The sequence below is a fragment of the Chelonus insularis genome, unplaced genomic scaffold, assembly GCF_013357705.1.
Source record: "Chelonus insularis isolate UGA/USDA-ARS -01 unplaced genomic scaffold, ASM1335770v1 contig_3_pilon, whole genome shotgun sequence".
In the NCBI taxonomy this organism is placed as follows: Eukaryota; Metazoa; Arthropoda; class Insecta; order Hymenoptera; family Braconidae; genus Chelonus; species Chelonus insularis.
This window is the reverse complement of record NW_023276556.1, coordinates 1,795,502-1,813,768: the sequence shown is the minus strand read 5'-3', so window position 1 is coordinate 1,813,768 and position 18,267 is coordinate 1,795,502. Positions and strand designations below refer to the sequence as shown.

Below are 18,267 nucleotides of genomic sequence, written 5' to 3'. Positions count from 1 at the left end.
CTTGAGATATCAGATGAAGAAATGTTACCCTCTTCGTTCACTTTTACGTCAAACGTACGTGATTGGTCTATCCATGACACGCCCGTATTTCAACCACGTGGTTTCTCACCCTTATGCAGAGACTCGGCCACGCCTTTCCAAAAAGCCACCCCCGCCGTCGGGAACGGAAACTGGGTCAGCTAGAGTGAATCCCGGCCGAGTCAGACCGAGACTCGAGAGTCGTCGAGGCTCGAGTCGTAGCTTGCAGTCCTGTGGAAAAGAACCTAAAGCCCGTCCGTTGCCACGCTCTCATCAACCTCCTCAGTTGCAATCCATCCTCAACTTAATTCAACAACCCTAACTAGACTGTCGCTGACAGGTGCGAGAAATTATTTGGTAAGTGTTTCACGATTATTTGGATTTTCTTTACTAACGTTTAGCCTTTTTTCTCATTTATTCTGCTTCATTTTTGCATAAACAAATCATATTTTATTTTATTTTTATATTTCAGAGTTCTAGTTGCTATTATAATTTTTGAAAAATACTGACTTGAGTTCAAAATGTTGACGATAATTAAATGCTAGATTCGTGGAGGCAAATAATAGTGTGAAGGTAGTGAAAGGAAAAGTTTTCATTATAAAATCAAGTGAATTTAATTTTGAACTGAGTTTAGAATATAGAATTGATAAACAGTACTTACACCAGACGGAGCAAGCAAAGACTGACTAATAAAACCAAGTAATAACATATTTAGGTAGAGACATACATTTATTTTACAATATTTACTACTTTTCTCTCTCACACTGATATACCTAATGGACAAAATAAGTTGTTTGTATACTAGGTATCACTTTCATTCAAGATGTGCCTAGAATCAAATAATGTTATTTGATAATCATTTCATCATATCTATCAAATTATTAAATCGTCTTGACTGTTTCAATTTATATGAAATAAATAATAACAATTAGCTATCATTAATGATCACCATTAAATAATCCCCAGTTAATAAAAAAAAAATAGTTATAAAAATTTATTTAGTCAAAATATTCTATAGATTAATTATTAGATACGATTGGAATGAACTATAACAAAAAAGGATAGATATTCAATGATTGCATCCTTTTAAAAAGTAGTTTAACTTTGATATCAATTCATAATCATTATTCCATCAATGGCATCAACTATGAGAATAAAAAAAAAGAAAAATGATATTCTGTAGACATTCTGTAGGTCTGAATAATTAACAAGAAGCAGATAACTGTGACGTCAATGAAATCATTATAAATAGTATCTATTAATTATCTCAATATCTACGATGATTAAATGTATATTTAGATCCACATAATTGATAAATAATTGCTACTACTTTTTATTTCTTTTCTATGTTTGTGGAGTTGAGCTCTTTATTGAATTCTATGGAATAAAATCTACATAATATAGAAGAAGATAAATTACTTATGCTAAAATAAACGCTGTCCATGTTTCTTTTACGTGCACCTCTTGCTGCTCTGTCTGCGTCACGACTGTGCGAATAACTGAAGCGCATTGTTATTATTGATTGTTGTAGGGACTGAAGCGAGGGGTACTACGACAGAGACATGGACAATGTGCAAATGATCGGCACTAAAATCACTGCTATCAAGGATTACTTATATGTAAGAAGTTAAAAGATCATTCTCATGTTGATTCACATCCTTCAACATCATGTTAAGACTACATCATATCATCATGTATCAATTCATCGCGGTTTAATTTAATTTAACTGTATCAAGATCCTTCAACGTCTTCAAGAAATTAGACAGTATATTTCCCGTTTTCAGAATTTCGCCAGGACACATTCACCAACCAGACTCATGAGTTCTGAAAATACATATTCCCTCAGTAGGGAGCACTGCAACCTCAAATACTCTGGTAAGATTACTTTTTTCAATGCATTTATGTATTTAATAAATTATTGATAAATAGGAAAAATTAAAATAACTAAATATAAAGGGTTAAAAAAAATAACCTTAAGGTAGGTCATTATCGATTCACAAGAAGTGCTACATAAATATTTAATTTTTCCTATGCAAATGTATTTGACTATGTCATGTTTATACTACTTGAGATATTTATCTTGATGTTAAATATATTTCACACTTAGTGGTTGGTATTTATATAAAAAGCTCTAGAGAATTTTCAATTAAATCAACATTGGTACTCAAATATTTAATTTATTAAAAGTCTTGCAAAAATATTTTCCTGAAAAAAATTATAATTCATTACTTAATATTAAATACTTATAGAATTCTTTTTAAAGCTTGAGAGAATTTATAATTTATTTTAGTTGCATTTGTGTGAAGATACATTAATTAGGCATCACATAATGTTATATACACATAACTAATTCTGCAATCTATAAAGCCACAATATTGTCCTGATTTAACACTCGAGAGAATGAATCCACAGGACAGAGGTTGTCAGAAGGGTGCATAATAATAGAGGATTTTGGGTTAGCTCGGAGGCTCGTCGCGCGCGAGTACTCGACGAGTGGCTCAGGACAGATTACACGCCGCAGGGGACTTTGTAGCACTTGCTGGAAGGGTTTTGACTCTTCCTATTCCGGACTTTCGAGTGTTATTTGTTTTTTGGCAAGTGTTATACCATGATAACATCCTGGGCGTGCTGTCACTGAAATTTGAGTATTTAAATTAGTTAAAATCGATCTCTCAAGCTTTTGACACTCATGCCATTCTCTGAAAGCTACGAATCATCAAGCATCAATCAAAGTGTGATGCATGTATTAAATGAACACTTCACTTCTTGACAGTGTGTGGGAATGGAGTTTTGAAATATCGAAACTCGAATGTGATATAAAGCGGAAAGCTATTTTACCATAAATTAAGCTCATAATTCTGCTAATAAATCGGTGGAATTAATTTCCGAGTAACGACCCCCGAAAACATTTTTATTAGACGAAAGTGGAGGGTGCAAGACACATCTGGCGTTTTGAGACGTGCATATAAAGGTCTATGCTTTATGCTTTTCATACAATACTTCTCTGTATAATACCTATCATAATTTATCATGGAAATTTGTATTTTCGATATACTAATACTACTTAAATATGTCAATAACAAGAAAATATTAGTTTAGATAAAATCTTTTAAGCAGAGAAAATATGATTATTTACTCAATATATTATTCACTTATGATGAAGACCTCAATTTGAAAAGCACAAGAAACTAATTTTTAGTTTAAAATCATTTTTCAGTAAACTGCTTAAATTATCATTATCTTTAATTTAAAAATGATTAACTAAATTCAGCAAACTCTATCAATGTCTTTATTTTTTATTTATTTGAAAAAGTTAGGTTCTATGTTTAAGACTGTAAGGAGTTTATGGGTGATGAAGATAATTCAGGCAAAAGAATTCCCTGAAGATTGAATTACATCACCAAAAGAGAATAAAAGAGAAGGACCAAATTTTCTGGCTATGTGGTCTACGTGGTTGTTTATCCATAGGATCGTGGTAATGGAAAGGAAAGTCGTCGTTCGAGGGTGCTGCAAGCTCTCGACGGATACTTTATAGTTTGCTTCTGAAAAAGCGACAGCTTAATCTGCCAAGGATTTACCAGAGTCAGGATGAAGACTATACCAGTTCTGCTAGCTACAATATTTTGTCGTTATTCTATCCTAGTACTCCATCATCATTTCTTTTTTCATCTCGACTTCCTTGTCACTTTTTATCCATCGTCGTTTATCTAATCGAAATTGATAAAGAATTTCAATGACAACTTTATTATTTACTGATGGTGTCACCCCACCAAACAAGTGAGAGTGTGTAAATTTAGGTCTATACTTTCAATTGTTTGATGAGGTGAAATCATTTATCTACAAACACTTCCAACTAAGGATGGTACATTGGATGTATGGAAATTCAGAATTTTTTAACAAATACTCCAATGAAATATGTAGCTTTCTGATTTAAATGGGTAATTTCTTAGTGAAGATTTTTATACATTCATCTTTTAATAAAATGCTAAATAATTCATTAAATTTAATGTAAATATTTGGTATAAAATGTTCTCAGACATCATTCCCCAAAATGCTGAGGGGTATCCAGCAACCAAGGAATTCCTGATGAAAGTTGTAGACATTCTTCTGGACTACATCAAAACACAGAATGATCGCAACTCAAAAGTTTTGGATTTTCACCATCCATCTGACCTGCAGCAGCTTTTGGATCTTGAAATTCCTGATAATGGACTCACTCTTCAACAACTTCTTATTGACTGCTCTACTACTCTCAAGTACCAAGTGAAAACTGGTCAGTATAATTTAATTTTATTTAAATTTTTTCTAATGTGAGTTAAAAAACGTGGAATCTCTGCTGATTTAGTAAAAATTATTTAAAATAGTGTTAGTAAACACTGATGCAAAAAGGGGGACTACGATAAGCCGCATAATTTCATATTCAATTTAGCATACGCCCGGACGGAGTTGAAGATAAGGTAGCTGGAGATATTATACGTCCCCTTTGCTCATCCCTGACTCTCCGCCCTCGAAATATATACACGTTATAGATGTGATAAATAGTCCATGTGGGATTAAAGACGTCAGAGAAAAAACAAAAATAAATTTCGAATAGCAGCTTTAAGGTTCATGTCCTAGATAAAATTCTATTTCATCATGATCAAGTACTTTGATGAGATACTGAAGAGATTTTTCAAGTTTTCTTCAAAATTACCTTTGAATTCATTAATTAATTTCTCTTTGAATATTTATTTTTAATCAAGAAAGAATTGGAAAAAGTTCGAAAAAATTGTTAATAGATAATTAATGGAAAAAAACTTGCAAAGCCCTTTGTAACAATTGAGAACCAGTTTTCAATTTTTACCACATGCTTTGTGATATCTCGTTTTTTCAGGTAGTAATTATTTTTTTTATTTGTAGTAGCTGTTACCTCACAGTTTCAATTTTAACTTCAGTTAAATAAAATGTTAACATTAATTATTATGGTTTTTTATGAATAAATGTTGATTATTTTGCAAAAATTTATGAAAAAGACAATAGAATGTTTCAATAAGAGAAATATTTCAAGCTGAAATTCATGATTATCCGCACATTCTTTTTTTAACTTAACCACACAGCACAACATTTTCCTCCTTTCAACTAAATGAATGCTGGAAGACTACCACAAATCCCCTACGTTGGATAGCCGGTATCTCATCGATTTGATTAGCAGTTTGAATAGATGCTAATGCACAATAGCGTCAGATCAAATCGTAAGGCAAACAAGGCACTATGATAGAGCCTAGGAAATGTGTATACAAGAAAGATGACAGTATAGTCATTTCTGGAGTAGATTAAAGAGAGAAAAAGCCATACTACCCTTCGAGACAGTATCAAGTATACATGCACGTATACAAAAAGTCGTTATTAGATTATGTACCCCAAGAATTTTACCCCGTTCTACATCTCTTTTTCCTATTGTCGAAGCAAAAAGCATACTCTCTCTTGTCCTCTTCTCTAGACTATCGATCTTATTCGAGATACTATAGATACCCACTTTTATATGAGGGGGGCCACGAAAATTATTTCAAAGATTTTTAGCAAGGGTGTTACACACCCGTGATGACCGGAGATTGCGGTGAAGACAATCTAACCTCCGGGGGAGTGATAAAAATGATTGACAGCTTGTGTCAGAAAAAAAAAAATTGATCTTCATGCGATTCAATGATAAAGAACAATGTATATTATTTAAATCAATTGATATTAAAATCCGTGCTGACGTGATAAGACCAGATAAGTGCAAAAGTCAACTCTACAAAAATGGGAAAACTTTTTTTATCGATCACTTCAGTTTATGTTTACTCATAAAACTTAACGGTTATAATCGATTTGAATTTTATTTCTTAAAGTTACTGAAATGAACGATAAAAAATTTTAAATGTCTTCTTTTATCAATACTTGATGAAATTCAAAGACCATTTCTGATATTGATTGATGATAATGTGTAATAAATGATATTGAAAATGATTTTTCTTTAATATAAAACGCTACAAATTTAGGACAATTTTTTTTTTAATTTTGCTTTAAATAATGTAAAGCAAAAATAAAATATACGTTTATTTCATTATCTCTGGTGAATAACAATATAGAGCACTTGAAGAATATATTATCAGTCGTAATTAGCAGAGAATAATAGCAGACAGTAACAAGTTGTGTGAAACAAGTTTTCTGCTGAGTAATTATTTTACTACATAACACAAAAAATATGAAAATTATTAGCTTGCATTCTGTCAGCATTTTAACTTTTCAAAGTTTATGAATTATTTTTTTGTTTCATTATTTAATTAAAACAGTTTACTCAAGTTAAATAAATGTTATTTATCTGTCAAATGTAGTTCTTCAAATAAAAATAACTTTATTCTATGCCCTCACAATTCTTCACATTTAATTAAATACTTCACTGCAAATCGTAGTGTGTTAAATTAAAACACTACAATTTGCAGTGTTGGATGAGAAATTAACTGCTGAATAAATTAACTTTCATTACACATCAAAGTAAAATAGATAAAAAAAATAAGATTAAATTTAATAGAAAATAAAAACACTTTGGACCACTTGTGAAAAACATAAAAATGATAGGATAGCAATTGAATGAGATCGATGTAATTAAGAGCCATTTCTACACGATTTTGTTCCCTACAGAGGGTGAGATTTGGCTAGACTGTAAATAGGGGCCGTAAGATACGGGGTATACCTAAAGTTGTTCAATCTCCCTTTCTGAGTGCATTGCATAGCTGTGTATTAGAATAGAATACCTAGACAAATGGATAATGTGGAATTTAAATTGGTAGTTTCGAGTATTATGTGCACTTGCTGTTAAAATTCTTCGATATTTTGACACGTCACGAAGATAGTAAACGACCCCTTCGAATTCTCGAGACAAGTAATTTTTACTCAACAGTTGCTAAAGAATGTCGTGTATTTAAAAACTTTCCATCGCTTCTGGCGTTTTTCTGGCAACCTAACATGCTTGGCAGAGTTTCAACTTCACAGAATTACAAACTTTGCTTTCAATCCTGCGAAGTTGAAAAAAATTTTCTTCGAATAAAAAATCAGAAGAGTTTTTTTTTATAGAAAAAAGAAACGTAGATTTAAATAAACTTATTATAGCTTTTTTTAAATTTGATTAGGCTTGAATATTGTGTTGCAGTTAAAAAATAGGATGAATTATTGAACGTGTTTTACTTAAGGATGTGGTACATTTGTAAAATTTGCTCCATTTCTTTACAATTAATTTTTGGATCGAGTAAATTCCTTTGCTTTTACTCATGCTATGATTGATGACAAAGTATTAACATTAAGCCAGGGTTACACACTTCTCTTCATACAAATCCTGAATCCCCTAATTTATCACTACGTACAGGGTCTGCTTGCGACAGGTCTCCCTAGCTGTACACTCTACTACTTCTCGTTCTTATGCCTTCTGTTTCTACTTCTCATTCTACTACACTAACTAAATTGCCTCAAATTAGTTGGAAAATAATTTGTTCTTAAATTGGCAAGTCAAGCTTAAATTTCTATGAATCTGACCATTAATAAAGTCATATAGAATCTCCTAAAAATTATATTCCCATTAATTTAAAATTATCATACATCATTATTTATTTTCAAACACATTCATCTAGGGTATAAATGAAAGAGACATCCATTAGGAAAAGCTCTCTTAAAGTTTTATAAAAAAAAAAAAAAATTGGTTTTTACTTTATCAAAGCTTGGAAATCAGTTTAATTCAAGAAAAAAAAGATCAACAAAGTTGAAACAAAAAGGATGTTTTTGTCTACAGTAAACATGTTTCATCACTTTTATCTAATGGGTAATTTTCACTAAAACCATTATTTAATCCATCAGTTAAAATTAATTGTCCAAAGCTCGAGAACAATGTATGTAAATAAAAACATGCAACTCCTGCAGCAAACATGGATAAAAAAGTATGATTCGTCACGTGCATGTGTTGGATTTGAGAGCCTCTGCAAACAATCTAGTCGAGCAGCGACGCGTGTGACGCGCAAAATGCGGGCTCTTCGGATCATCGACCCTCGACTCTCCTAGAGAGTCCACCCTGTGTCTCTCGAAGAGAGTATAGTGAAAGAGAAATAGGAATGAAATGGGTACGGGGTGAACATCTTGGATATCATCCCCTCGAATGCATCTCACAAACGCTCCCAGACGACCGGACGCATGCCTCAGCTCACAGACCACAGTAATTATAGATATAATAGCACAGAAAACGACATTTAAAAGGCCAACAATGTTGATATGGACTTTGAACATATGATTTCCGTTATTGGAGATGTATTTTATCTCAATTGGACTCGCTTTAAAAATTATTGTCTTCCATTAAAAGTTGATTACTACCATTATTCTTTTTACCTAAAACTAAGTTTTTGCTTTCGGATAAAACATCAAATTAACGTTGAAAGTTTATTATTTTTAATAGATTTTGAGCTTAAATCTTTATTAAATTAATTATAAAAGAAATATTACTTCCTAGTTTTTTAAACCGACAATAAAATCAGTAAATTACTAAATGAAAGATAAATAATGAGAATAAGATTGACTTTGATTTTTATAATACCAAAATAATAATAAATAATTGACTGATTATAATGATACTAGAGGGTGAGTTGAAAGATCACGAAAAATCATGCGGTTCAGTGGTTGTGCATTCGACAAATCCCACATAGAGTGCAATATTAAGAGGGGAAACAAGACGATCCCTAAATACTAGCGTTATACGTCAATCAGTCTAGTAATTCCAAGAGATTAAAACGCTTTGTACGTCCACCCGTCAATTTTCTATTTCTTGTCGGATCTCATGTTGTTCAGCTTGCTTATTCTCAGTTAGATTTTTTACCCCGAAATGAAATAAAAATATAAAACCAGCTTTCATTCGATACTAGAAACACTATTGACTTTGCAACTTTTGCTCAAAAGAATCCAATCTCTGAGCTGGAAAATACAGGAAGAGAAATATCTGGACACAGGAAGTGGGACGAAGAATATTGTCTGTTTGAAGTGATTGAGAGTATGAGAATTGAAATAACATTTTCCAGAGTTTCATAGACCAAACGGTTAAATTTATTTACGATAAACTACAAAAACTAATGGGCAAAACTAAAATAGGATGAGAGTGCATAAGCCTGTGCCCAGTGTGCTCAAACAACCTGAAACGAGGGTGAGATCCATCAAACAAAAGCATTAAGTTTGATCCGAGTGCGATGTTCAGCCAAGCGAATGACAACATACTCAGAGAGAGAGCAAGCTTAAAGTTCTTCTCCTTCTTCAGTTCTATGTTATTTCCATCCTCTGTACTCAACACTATACCTTCAACGTTTGCCCCTATTTTACTCTCATACTTTTAGAATTACTTGAAAAGGCCTTGTCATGTTGTTGTAAATTATTCTTAGTCGCATGCAAACTTAACAATTAGCTGCAAATTAATTAATCACTGACAATGTCATGAAAAGATTAACGTCATAAATCTCAGTGTTACTAGATTTTGAGTAAAAAAAATGATGAATAATCATCATTGTACTATTTAAATATTGATGCATTCTTTTTCATTGATGTATAAATTTATTTTGGAGCAGAAAGAAATTCAATCTAAAAGTTGAAACTCACTTTTGATAAATTATCTTATTTAAATACTGAGTCAGCATTTTTAAAATTGTTCTGGAATTTAAACTGAAGATGAAAATATTTTCTCTTGTACTTTCCCATCACTTGACTATGCAATCTTCATTCCAGGTCATGCTCATTTCTTCAACCAGCTTTCATGCGGTCTAGACATTGTATCGATGGCTGGTGAATGGCTTACAGCAACTGCCAATACAAACATGTTCACCTATGAAATAGCTCCAGTTTTCATCCTCATGGAGAATGTTGTCCTTCAAAAAATGCGAGAGCTTATTGGTTGGAATACTGGAGATTCAATCTTGGCACCTGGTGGTTCCATCAGCAATCTTTATGCTTTTCTTGCTGCTAGACATAGAATGTTTCCCCAATATAAAGAACGTGGGCTCTCTGCTATTCCTGGACAACTTGTCATGTTTACTTCTGATCAGGTATAGTAGAAAAATATTTTTCCAGTTCAAGTAAAATTGAAATAAAAATAGAGAGACAGAGAAAGAAAAATGTTTTAATATTTTTTCTGTTGTCATCAGTGCCATTATTCCGTGAAATCGTGTGCTTCCGTGTGTGGTCTTGGTACTGACAATTGTGTAATGGTACCAAGTGATGAGCGTGGCCGTATAATTCCATCGAAGCTTGAGGAATTAATTCTCGAGCGTAAAGCCAAGGGACATATTCCATTTTTTGTTAATGCTACAGCTGGAACAACTGTGATTGGTGCTTTTGACCCTATTACTGAAATAGCTGATATCTGTCAAAAATACGGACTCTGGCTTCATATTGACGTAAGTGCATAAACGTTTATTTAATTGAAACATTTTTTTTAGATATTTGAGAAGCGTAAAAAAAAGTATTATAACATCAAATAAATTTTCTATTTTAATTAAAAATTAACTTCATTTTCTACTTTTTTAAAACTGAATTAAAATCATATTTCAATGATTCAAGTTTATTTTTTTCTCTTTTTAAAGTAGTTTAACTTATATTTGGCATTATTGAAGATAGATTACTAGATAAAAGTTTCCCAATTGAATTTTTAGTCACTTATTTCTTTTTGCGGTTCATAAATTCATAAATAATTGATCAAGCTCATTCAATTATTAGTTTAATCGGTAGAGTTCATTTATTAATTGCCTAAAAATTATTCAATTCACTCCATCTAAAGTCGTTGAACGGATTCCTGGGTGAGAATGCCAAATGCCTAAGAGCCTTAGCTTTAATAATAAATGTGGGAAGTTGGGAATAGTACAACGAGTGTTGAAAATCATGGTAAACTGTTGGAAAATGAAAAACAAAAAATCTAGTGACTTTTATAAAAATTTCATTCAACTTTCTACTTAAGTCAGAGACGTTTATAAATGTATAAATAATTAATAAAAATATATTAACATTTTCAGGCGGCTTGGGGTGGTGGATTACTTCTCTCAAGAAAGTACCGACATCCTCGACTCACTGGAATTGAACGGTAAGACATTGTTTATTTTTTATGTTTGTTATCAATTCATAGCAAGACTATGGAGCTATCGTGGATCATTAAATAAACTAGAAGTAGACAGTATAATCTAGAAGATATCAATGATTCATTGGATACCAATAGTGCGATTTGATGCGAGGATTTTGCTGTGCAGATGAGACGCGGAGTACAGATGATGTACAAGCTTTAGATTCAGGATTCTCCTTCGGGACTTGAGGCTGTGGGGACCCACCAGGAGAGATAATCCTAGAGTTTTATAGTTTATTGAGGCTTAGTTTGATGGACTCCTTCGGAAAACACTCGACCCTAGCTTTTATCAAGCTTATTGCCGCAAAAATCGATACATTTACACATTCCAGTACCTTAATGCCTTTTTGTAAGAATCGATTTGCATCATCAAAACTTTTCCAAGCTTTTTTATATCCAGCTTCCAACTAAAATCCTTTTTAACGGATCTATTTTTTTCTTCATACTTCGATACATTAAATATTTTTATTCGATTACACTTTCTATAGTCAATCGAACATTAAAATTATTTTATGGTAAATCTTGATTAATTTTTTAAATTATTATTTGATTTTTAGCATCGCTATTTTTATAGCAAGTGTATAGAAAATTGTTAAATATGATATAGGAATAAAATAATTATTAGCAAGCAAAGTGTAGTGTTTAGAACAGAAAAATCGATTCAACGAACAATCCTTTATTCGCAATGAAAAAAATCGAGACAAGAAATACCGAAGCACGATTGAGAGATGAAAACAAAGTATTGTAACCCATGGCAAGAGAAGCTGAAAGGAGTGACTCCTGTCTCCGACACATGCCATCTTTCACATCTCGTGCCGACACTAGCACAAGCCCTGGGCACATCACTTGGGGGGTCAGATCTACTCTATATGTTTCAACACACTCGTACGTATATTCGTCGGGGGTGGCTCGTCTGCACACTAGGGGCCAGCGAGATTAATCCACGATTTGCATCCAAGCGCATCTGTTCACTCCCCTTATATGTGGATATAGACGTACTGTACGTGTCGGAAAGTATACGATTACTCCCGCGAGAACAATTTTCTTCATAGAAAAACCACAATAGACTTTTTAATTGCAAAAAAATTAATAAACATTGTATGAATATAAAAAAGTCTTTTGATTTGATATTTTTAATCTACCACACCTTTTTTATCATTTTTTTTTATTCTAAAATTGAAATCTTCGATTCGAAATACTTTTACAATTTATATGCAAGGACTTTATAGTAAATTTTATTGGAAAATGCACTCACCGATAACATTAGTGGATTGGATAAATTCCGTTTTTATACTAACTGATAGACATGAAGGATGTTCAGTTTAATCTTTATTAATAATAAGAAGTTGAATACCTAGAATTTTCAATTAAATTAACTATTTAATTTCCTTGAAGAAAAAGAATAAAATAAAAATTTTAATTTAATTTCTTACATCTCAACTACTTTTAGATCAAAAGAAAATGTATCATGAAGCAATATAAGTTATTTAATTTCCGAGTTATTCGGTTTTTCTATAAATATTTTTTATCCATAAAACATAAAAAACTTGGAACTATGAAGGAAATTTAAAAATGGTATGCAATTTATATTTACGACTGAAGCTATAGAAAAATTCTTCTCTCATCAGATCTAAAATTGAAATAACTTTATACAAAGTATTAACTTCAATTTTTCATTGATCATAACTTGATGCTGCGATGAAGTTTGAAGAGAATTTTTGATTAAAAATCCCGTAATCTAAACATTTTCAATCACAAAACAATTGATTATTCACCCGGTGAACATTTTTACTATGGAACGAGATAAATTTCAACGAGGACTGTACTGGAAACAGGACTTCCTTCCTACAGGAGTCTTGATTAAAATGGCAAGCGAGTAGATGAGTGAAGAGAGGAATATATCCGCGGGCAGGAGCAACAGCTGGATCGGTTCCCCGAAGCGCATTTACAGAACAGGACTCTCCTCTTATTGACGCGTCGTCGTCGTGTGCCTGAAATAAAGCCCGGTCCTCGACAATGCCAGATTAAACTCATACAAAGGACGTCAGCTCGACTACTCGTCCTATTTCCTTTTTCTCGCAATCTCTTTCTTTTTTTATCTCCGCTACATCCCTAACATTTTTCTTCCTCTGCTTCTAGCGTTACGATAAAGTCGAGAAATGATTATACAAAATGACTGAACAGTGAAAAAATTTAAAGTTCAAGGTTTGCTCTTTATTCTTATTCACTTTTTTCTGCTGTACTTTACATTGATTGTCCCGAAAATAATAGAGCTTATTTTCTTTTATCTCTCATCCATAGCTTTCTTTCAGATATTGTTCAGAATTATGTCAAAAGTTGAAAAATAACTTTGACAATAATACAGCACATCAATAACACAAAAATGTCAATAATAAAGTGACAATTATTTCATGCATCAATGAATCGAACCTTGAAGAACATTTGCAAATAATTTCATCATTGAAAAAATATTTACATTATAGAATTGAAGTTCAACACTGATTAATTGATTTTATAATTAATTAATCTTGAGTTTGATAATTAACTTCAATAAATATTTATCAAGAAGAAATTACTTATTACTATTCGATTTGAAAAATTCACCAACATTTATGCAAGGTATATCAAAGAATTAACATTTTTATCAATTACTGGATAATTAGCATTCCAACCAATATATATTGGACTCCTGTGGCTTTTGGGGTTGACACCTATAGCTCTGAGGTAATAGGGGCGAGGTCGAGTTGAGGGTAAGGACAAACTAAACGCGTCACATTCAGCCACGAATCACATTAATCATCTCTCATCCCCTTCTTTCTTGATGCTTAGCATGTTGAGGTTTTGACTCGTGTTAAGTATTATCTCGACACTTAATGAGTAATAGAGGATTCGAGTGCATCCCTAAAATATAGATGATAGAAGGAAAATAGTTATTTCATAATTGTCGAAGAAAATATTAAGCTATAAAATAGAATATTTTCTCATGCGTGTGAGAAAATGCCGGAAAGTAACTTATGGATTAATCCTGTGGATGACATGAAACTCTCCAAAAGTACTCGAAATCCACAACAGCACCCTTCAGAACTGCTGAATGAGCATGGAAAGGGCTGACAATTGGGCATTCGTGTCACTTGCAATGTATCGATAACATTTGTCATCAGAGCAACAATTATATCACATCAATGAATTCCTCTTTATTTTTCTTTTCTTATATCGAAAAGAGTTAAATTAATGGAAAATTGTTGATAATTTTTCAGAGCTGATTCTGTCACCTGGAACCCTCATAAACTGATGGGAACTCTTCTCCAATGCTCAACCATTCATTTCAAGGAAGATGTAAGTAACTTTAACATTTCATTGATGATTATGATTTTTTGGCTATACTTATTTTTCCAATAACTTTCATTGCTTAATAAATAACTATGACATTGAATAAAAGCTCACGATATTTGAATGTAGCATTTTTCTACGTACGAGAAAAAAAGATATAATAGTGAATGGGATGTTTGAAGACTTGATAGATTTTGCGGCAAGGGGTTGATGACGTAGACAGAATAGCTGCATTCCAAATCTCGCAAGAGAAAGTCCTGGACGGGACACTGGTGGAATTTAATTAAACTAAGAGATAACATATGTTGCCGAGATGGCTGGCTTGGATGCCTACCTAACGGAGGGTTTATCCCCTCCGCTTTGGCACGCTGTAGTTATTGCTAACTCCCCCAAAACGTAACCCACCCCATGTGATATTAAAATTCCACTCACCGGCTGCTACGCGCCCCCAAAAATATTTTTTCTCGGCAAGAAAAGGGAAAAGCTCTTTGACATTATTGCTATAGTATTTTTTTATTGACTTTGATGTCATTTTTTACGCTTTTCTAATTTTTTCAATAGGAAAATTTGCTGTTGTTATAACAGAAAAAATGTAAAAATTAACAAATGTCAATTATTTTGAATTTTTATTTATGATTTGTAGTTCATTTAGTCGCATAATGATAAGCTTTCCTCATAACTTACGATGGCGGAAGCACGATATCTTCACCCACGTCGCCATTTCGAAAATCTGCTGTATTATGTTTTGTCTCACTCTCTTCCTCACTGTTTAATACTCTGCCATTTCCGTTGCGCATGTGTCAGCACATGTATACGATATCGACCGGAACTCAAACAGCATTTCCGCGATGCGCAAGCGAATCACAGAATTCCACTTTAGCCTATTATATATCACTTTACTGACCCACCCTTTTTCTACCGATGTGTCCAGATACGGATAACACCCACCCTCGAGTCTATTGACTATTATGTATTGTTTAACCTATCGAGATTAATATATCTCTGCTTTATCCGAAAAAATATTTAAAAAATTCCTTTACTCACCAATATATTTACTCCAACAGTTGTGGTCTTTATGTTAATTAAATAAATGTTTCTTGACGTAGGGTCTCCTAATTAGCTGCAATCAAATGTCAGCAGAGTATCTCTTCATGACAGATAAACTCTATGATGTCAGATATGATACTGGTGATAAGGTCATTCAATGCGGACGTCATAATGATATTTTCAAGCTCTGGCTTCAGTGGCGTGCTAAGGTAGAATTATAAAAATATTAGTATTTTTAAATCATTGGGAAATAAATTAAATTAAAAAATGTGTTAATTAAAATAAACTTTAATGGAATAAAATGATTGGTTTCAGGGAACTGAAGGATTTGAAAAACACATGGACAGGTTGATGGAACTCAGTGAATACATGACAAAACGTATTAAATCAATGCCTGATAAATTCTACTTAATCTTGGAACCTGAATTAGTGAACGTTTGTTTCTGGTATCTCCCTACGCGGGTTCGAAACATGCCTCATGGTCCTCAGAGAGAAAAAATATTGGGAGAGGTAACATTTATCTTTCTAACACTATAATATTTTAAAGAAGCCAATGGAGAAAAATGTAAATCTTCATATAAATCCTTCTTATAGATTTGTCCAATCCTAAAAGGTCGAATGATGGAATCAGGGACACTGATGGTTGGTTACCAACCAGACGATCGCAGACCCAATTTCTTCAGGAATATTATTTCTAGTGCTGCTGTAACGGAAGCTGATGTTGATTTCCTGCTTGCAGAAATGGATCGACTTGGCCACGACTTGTAAAACTATTCATACCAACTTCAATCTATCCTAATAAGGGCAACCATGAATATTGGAGTAAAAACATATGATTTCACAACAGAAAGAAAGTCGAATGTATTAAACACCTTCAATGCAACAAAAGAATCATTTTGTTCATTAAAGACTCTTGATGCATTCAACATCATGAAGAGAATTTTTAAAGACGAAAAAATATATATATTGATAAGTGTTAATAATCTGTTAAGCTTAACAAGGAGAAAAGTCTTAAAAAAGATAACCGATATTGGTCTTCATAGAATGAAGGAGATGGAACTGAGTCAAAAATATAATACACTGCATATCCAAAAATTAAAGCTATTTAGAATAAAGAAAGAAATAAGAATAACAACAATACAAGTAATGAAAGATTAAGGAATTGTACGCAGCGAGCTGGCTCGTTTGTGAATGAAATATTTGATGAGAAATAAATATAAAGAGTTTGATTGAATGATTAGAACAACAGTAGAATAGAGGGTTAATAACAGAAAGTGAGAGAATGACAAATAATAGTTGATAAAAAATCAGAATGTGATTTAGCATGGAATTGGATAGTTAATGTTGAAATATCAAGAGATTTAAGGATATCAAAACAAAGAAAATGATGACTGTACGCCAAGACTTAGTTATAAATGCCCACGAATATATTATTATCATTATTTGCTGTTGAATAATCGAATTGAGTATAAAGTATATCAAATATAAATTAAATATATATAAATAACAAAGAAAACAAAAAGTATATAAATTTAGTGTTGAGATTTTGAAATACAAAACACAAAACTATGAAAGTATGTGCTTTTTTAAATATTTCTGTTGATATTTATCATGACGTAGACTTAGTTCGTTGACGAATGAGTTTATTAATTAAATAGTTTGATTAATTAGTTTAAAGTAGTCTATTTATAATTGTAAAATTGTTTTAAGTAGCTAAATAATTGGTTGCTAGTTCTTTTAAACCTTAACAAACTTTTCTTCAACTGAATGAAATTCTTAATTCAAAAATTATCTTATTGTTGACTTGAATGAATCAACAAAATAGTTAATTAAAGTAATATTTTTGGAAATTATTAATAAAAAATTTCGATTATATGTAGTTGAGTTCAATGATCAAATATAAAAATTAAATAAATTTTTGAACAATTTGATTGAATTGTCAGGAATAGAAAGCTATATAATAAGATCAATTATGTATAATTCTTTTAATGACATAAATTAAAATATTTTTTAGCTCAAGAATGAGTAATTTCTATCAAAAATTATTTGACTGTATTGACAATAAATTAGTTTAATATTTAATTGGTAAACAAAAAAAATGATTTCAAATTTTAATGAAAGAATGTTTTAATAGTGAGAAGATTGTACAAGTTCATAGATAACCGCATACTCGCCATAAATTGAATCAAGGAAGACCATGCATAAATATATAATAAAATATATTATATGAAAAAAATAAATAAATTGAGGATTAAATTAAGAGAGAAATGATAAAAAATATTGATTACAAATGAAAAATATCATTACTATGAATACAAATGTATGTATTTATGTAAACGTACGAAATAAAAATTTATGTTTAGTTAATTAAAGCATGTGTAGAAGGGCAATAAAGAAATAACGGCGTCAATTGAAGATCTACTAAATGATCATTTAATATCATGTTAACAAATGCAATTAATTGAATTAATAATTAAGTCAAATATTGAGTAAGTAGGGGATTTTAATTATTGCGGCATTATTATGTTCAAGCTATAGTAATAAATGTTGAGTATAAATTATACGTACGTCCAACAAAGTAGGAAATAATGCCACAATGCATTTAAATAAATGACATATTTAATGACAAAAAGTCAAGAATATAAAATAAATATTTAACTCAATCGAAATGGTGCAAGTACAATAGATTAAAGGAATGCGATGTATTTTTAGAAAAAGACCTG

General features: G+C 31.7%; 1 protein-coding gene across 2 annotated transcripts; it reads left to right on the top strand.

The window, feature by feature from the left end:
* Nucleotides 1-200: 200 nt before the first annotated feature.
* Gad1 (glutamate decarboxylase) lies at nt 201-17,066 on the top strand. Of its 2 annotated transcripts, XM_035086005.1 has the most exons (11): nt 201-375; nt 1,550-1,637; nt 1,803-1,893; nt 4,055-4,291; nt 9,784-10,100; nt 10,200-10,451; nt 11,064-11,131; nt 14,425-14,503; nt 15,604-15,753; nt 15,860-16,054; nt 16,139-17,066. In XM_035086005.1, exons 2-11 carry the CDS (start codon nt 1,581-1,583, stop codon nt 16,310-16,312), a joined length of 1,620 nt encoding a protein of 539 aa, XP_034941896.1. In that variant the 5' UTR covers nt 201-375; nt 1,550-1,580; the 3' UTR covers nt 16,313-17,066. The 2 variants fall into 2 exon arrangements, with proteins under 2 accessions (XP_034941896.1, XP_034941897.1); XM_035086006.1 differs by lacking the exon at nt 1,550-1,637.
* The last annotated feature ends 1,201 nt before the right edge of the window (nt 17,067-18,267 follow it).